This window comes from Sus scrofa, chromosome 8, assembly GCF_054392235.1.
Source record: "Sus scrofa isolate SSC_HxYL_T2T_F1_AM1 chromosome 8, Sscrofa_HxYL_maternal_Yorkshire_Landrace_v2.0, whole genome shotgun sequence".
Lineage (NCBI taxonomy): Eukaryota > Metazoa > Chordata > Mammalia > Artiodactyla > Suidae > Sus > Sus scrofa.
Genome location: NC_139390.1, coordinates 6,112,258 through 6,117,142, shown reverse-complemented (window position 1 = coordinate 6,117,142; position 4,885 = coordinate 6,112,258). Strand labels below are relative to the sequence as shown.

The 4,885-nt window shown below is 53.7% G+C and overlaps 1 protein-coding gene across 2 annotated transcripts; it reads right to left on the bottom strand.

Moving 5' to 3' along the window:
* Positions 1-995: 995 nt before the first annotated feature.
* On the bottom strand, positions 996-4,539 carry DRD5 (dopamine receptor D5). Of its 2 annotated transcripts, XM_084973830.1 has the most exons (2): positions 3,541-4,539; positions 3,074-3,397 (listed from the first exon to the last, which is right to left on the bottom strand). In XM_084973830.1, exons 1-2 carry the CDS (start codon positions 4,087-4,089, stop codon positions 3,209-3,211), a joined length of 738 nt encoding a protein of 245 aa, XP_084829956.1. In that variant the 5' UTR covers positions 4,090-4,539; the 3' UTR covers positions 3,074-3,208. The 2 variants fall into 2 exon arrangements, with proteins under 2 accessions (XP_013844738.2, XP_084829956.1); XM_013989284.3 differs by having other exon boundaries at positions 996-4,513.
* Positions 4,540-4,885: the final 346 nt, after the last annotated feature.

Below are 4,885 nucleotides of genomic sequence, written 5' to 3'. Positions count from 1 at the left end.
CCTGGGAACTATATCTAGTCACTAGTGATGGAGCAGGATGATGTAAGAAAAAAGAAGCTATATGTGTGTGTGTGATTTGGTCACCTTGCTGTACAGTGGAAAATTGAGAGAACACTGTAAACCAGCTATAATGGAAAAAATAAAAATCATTAAAAGAGTTTTTAAAAAGAGAAAACACATGTTCCCAGACATCAGAAGATTTCATTGGTGACTATATTCCTAGAAGACTACCTCGCACAGTCGGTGTAAAAAGTGATAATGAAAAGGTGAAGGATATTTTGCAGAAGGGACCCCCAAAGTCCTCACACAACCCATTTTTCCTAACACAGGAATTATGTGAACTGGGGCCTAGACCAACCTGTGCCACCAAAAACTGTTTGCTTGCAACCACCTATCCTTTGGAAGAGAAGAGCTGCATTTTAGAGATTTTTCAGCTCTAGCAGCGGTTCTCCAATGGTGCTCCCTGCAACTGCGATCGCCAGAGATGGTGATGAGGAATTGAAGTACAGGAAGCTTCGCAAGGTCGAGGACACTGGAAAACAGTGCAGAATTCTCTCCTGCTCCGGGAGTCACAATGCACGGGAGACGCTCTAAGAAGCCCTGTAGAAACCTGGATTTGCTGGACTTTTTCTCCCTCAGCCCTATCTATCCACTCACGTCTGCGTCATCAAGCATGATTTGGAAAGCAGCGCTCTGATGTTAAGTCTTTCAGGTTACAGATGCAGACAGAAGGTGAAACCCAGCATGATCAGGTGCCTCTTTCAAGGTCACATGGTCATCTTCTGCATCTTAGAGCATAGCCCCTTTCGCAGCCCCTGATGTTTCCCTAACAGTCTACTCAGCACTCAGCTCACAAGAGGCCAAAAACTGAACACTAGACCTCAGATTCCCCTATCGATTTGACTAAATCATATGAAAACGAAGGTACCCAAGAGGATTTGCTTTCAATCTCACCATTCCAGAAATAGTCAGTTAGTCATTCAACAACCATTTATTCAGCATTCTGCGCTAGGCAGGGCACATTTTGCGGTGAGCAGACTAGGCTGTTCAGGAGACTGACAATAAAATTATTGCTGAAGAAACCAAAATTGATTGAACTGTCCTTGAGAAGCCTGCTTCAAATAAGGACTTGTGAGAAATTACATATTCACATTTCATTTGCTTCCATTTGCAATACTCGCATTTAGATCGAATGGTAATAATATGCTTTCGTCTGGAATGGCTCTGAAACTAAATGCTCCCCTTCCCCTTCGCTGCAGAGAAGAAAAACAGAAAGACTGAAATTCATTGGGCTTTTTTGTTGAGCACTTCAACCAACAGATCTCCCAATTTCAAGTTCATTCAAATACCCTCTCTGGCTCCTACATTGTAGTTAAAATCTGTTAACTATTGTCCACAAATGAAAATGCTTATTTAAAAGCTGGATTTGTTTTTTAAAGCATATTAACTCACACATTTCAAAGTCCTTCTGAAAACACAGCAGATCAAAAGGCACGTAACTTTCAAACACTCTAGTTCTGAGATTAAAAAAGAGCTAGCAATTATTCTATACAATCTTTTCAATGAACCGATAGCATCCATCTAAGAATCAGGAGAACTGTTTTATATAATTTTAAAAAGAAGATTCCAGGAGTTCCTGTCATGGCTCAGTGTTAACAAACCAAACTAGCTTCCATAAGGATGGGGATTCAATCCCTGGACTTGCTCAAAGGGTTAAGAATCTGGTGTTGTCATGAGCTGTGGTGTAGGCTGGCAGCTGCAGCTCTGATTCGACCCCTAGCCTGGGAACCTCCATATGCCGCGGGTGCAGCCCTAAAAAAAAGACAAAAAAAAATGAGAAGATTCCAAATGAGAAAACAAATTGGAATTCTGGGATTGAGGAGTCCATATTTGATGTCCTGGTATTGATCCAACTTTTAGCACAGACTCAAGACGTGTGTTTCTAATAAAAAGAAAATCTGAGATACCAGAAGCCCTTCAAGTTCCCTTGCCCCTCTGGGTACCTTTAACACCACACTGTCTGTCAAGAAAATAAATCTGTGCTTCCAGATCCAGCCAAAATCTCCCCTGCTTTGAAGGATGCTCTCACCAATTCTCTAGGAGACACCCTGAAAATCAATCTGGCAAGGCAAAGATAATCACCCCATAAAACACATAGTTTGTATTTATTAGACACCAGAACAAACCAGAAGGAATTCCTCAGCTGTAGTAAAGACACACAGAGAGCAGAAACTGCATAAACACAGGCCACAGGAAGCAAGATACAGGAAAGCCACACACGTTCCCATCAGCGCTACATTAAAATCAGTCCGAACACGGGTAAGTCACTGAACAATCTATTCGTTTAAAAGCAGAGGGGAGAGCACACATTTGAAAGACCAAGTACCAATTTTTTTGAGAGCCCATCACCATCTTCTCTTCTCTAACAGAACCAGTGGTCCAGCTATGCTAGGCTAAGGTATAAATGACTGCGTTTATTCCAACGGCTTCTGCCAAATTCTTTCAACAACAAATCAGTCTGGTGAGGTTTCTAAGCAGTGGGCCACTGCACTGGCACAGGAACCGTGATAAGTGGAGCAGCGCTGGAAAGGTACTTATGTGCCTCCGTGTGTACTGCATGCTTATTAATGTCTGTGCGGTGGTATAGATCCGGAGCAACGGTTCTTCTGCAGTTTAATGGAATCCACTGGGAGTGAAAGGTGTTATTTTGCCCAGTGAAATCTGCCCCTCGCAGTCCAGCTCCCAGATGGACTGGGCAGCAGGGTCACCATCTGGCGATGCCTGAGCGATCGCAGACATACGCTGGAAAGGGCTCTCGTCCTCCTCCTTGTCCACCTCCGCGACGCCCGGGGTCGCCGCGCTGGGGATGCTGTGGATGGAGACAGCGGGGATCTGCTTGTGGAGGGCGGTGTCCTGATGGTAGGAGACGAGCTCGTTACTGATGTTCGCTGTCTCCACCTGGGTGCGGGAGCACAGGTGGCCGCACCCCAGCAGCTGGGCAAACACCTTCCGGAAGTCGGCGTTGAAGGCGTAAATGATGGGGTTGAGGGAGGAGTTGGCCCAGCCGAACCAGACGAAGACGTCGAAGGTGGTCTCGCTGACGCAGGGGAAGTCCTCCGGGGGTCCGCCGCAGAAGGGGACCATGCAGTTAAGGATGAAGAAGGGCAGCCAGCAGCACACAAAGACCCCCATGACCACCGACAGGGTTTTAAGGACTTTGGTCTCCTTCCTGATGGATGCCCGCAGGCCGGTGTCTGGGGCGCAGGCCTCCTGGCTCCGGCAGCTTTGCGCATGCTCCGCCGCCCTCTCCAGGGAGGAGATCCTGCGGATTTGCCCCTGGGCGATGCGGTAGATGCGCGTGTAGGTCACGACCATGATGGCCACCGGGATGTAGAAGCTGATGAGCGAGGAGGAGATGGCGTAAGTTCGGTTCAGGCTGGAGTCACAGTTTTCCTCCCTCACGTCTGGCTCCCCGGCTTCCTCCCAGGGCGTCCCGTTGGCCAGGTGGGACAGCGGGTCCACCCCACCCCAGGAGCCTACCTTGTCCCTGTGCCAGTGGAGCTGGACTGGGATGAAGGAGATGAGGACCGACAAGGTCCACGCGAGGCCGACCATGACCAAGGCCACACGCTGGGTCATCGTGCGCTCGTAGCAGAAGGGCCTGGAGATGGCCCAGTAGCGGTCCACGCTGATGATGCACAGGTTCAGGATGGAGGCGGTGGAGCACATGATGTCGAAGGCCACCCAGATGTCGCAGAAGGCCCCAAAGGGCCAGTAACCGGACACCTCGGCGACTGCCTTCCAGGGCATGACCAGCAACGCCACGAAGAGGTCGGACACGGCCAGAGACACGATGAAGACATTGGTCATCTTGGCGCGCAGGTGGCGGCTGTGCACGATGGCGGCGCACACCAGCACGTTGCCCAGCAGGGTCCAGACGATGAGCAGGGTCAGGAGGCCGGCGGTGACCACCTGCGCCGGCCCCAGCGGCGCCACCCCCTCCGAGCCCCCCACGGCGCCCCCCTGCACCAGCTGCTGCTGTCGGGCCCGTGTCCGGTACGCGGTGCCGTTGCGCCCCGGCGGCAGCATATCGGGCTTGGCTGCAGAGGCGGGCTGCGCGCGGTCCCAACTTCTGCCCTGCGGCCCCTGGGCGGCCCCATCGGGCACCCGGGGAGTGGCACCCCGGGACCCGCGGCTAAGAGATCCCCGAGTCCCGGGAGGCGCTCACCGTGCGCAGCGCTGGAGCCCCGGAGCGCGCCAGGACCCCCTCTCCTCCTCGAGCGCCACCGGGTCGGTGGCCGCGCCGCGCCGCCCCAGTGCCCGAGGGGCTGATCCCAGGAGCCGGTGGCGCGCCCGGGCGGCGGCGGCTGTGTCTGGTTCAGAGCCTGAGAAGAGCCTGAGAAACGAGGAGCGAGGCACCACCGAGGGGGCGGGGGCCGGGAGCGGCCGGCGCGGGCCGAGCGCTGCTGCGCTGCCTGGTCTCTGGCTGCTCCCGGGGCCCGCGCTCCCGCCCCCGCCCCCGCCCCGCGCCTCCGCGCGCCCCAGTCTCCTGCGCACCCGCCCCACCTGTGCCTTGGCGCCCTCAGTCTCCACGATCCGCCTGCCTGAGGCTCGGGGCAAACCCGCAGGTCCGAGGGCCAGCCCCCGGCCCTGTGAAGACCCCCAGCCCGCGCCCCAGGAAGATGCCCCGAGGCCTGGTCCAGCCCGGGGGAGCCCTGGCCCCGGCCGCGTTCGGAGACCGGGGAGCTGGGGTAGAGATGGAAGAATCACTGTCTTCTAGACGGGGAAAGGCATTTGTAGGGTAAGGAGGGTGAACTTGAACTTCTCATAGACCTAAGTACCACCCCAGGCTTTATTCCTAGCTGCGAGACCTTGGGGGTCCTCC

Coding starts and splice junctions, on each gene's coding strand:
- DRD5 (XM_013989284.3), bottom strand. CDS start 4,089: ATGCTGCCGCCGGGGCGCAACGGCACCGCGTACCGGACACGGGCCCGA.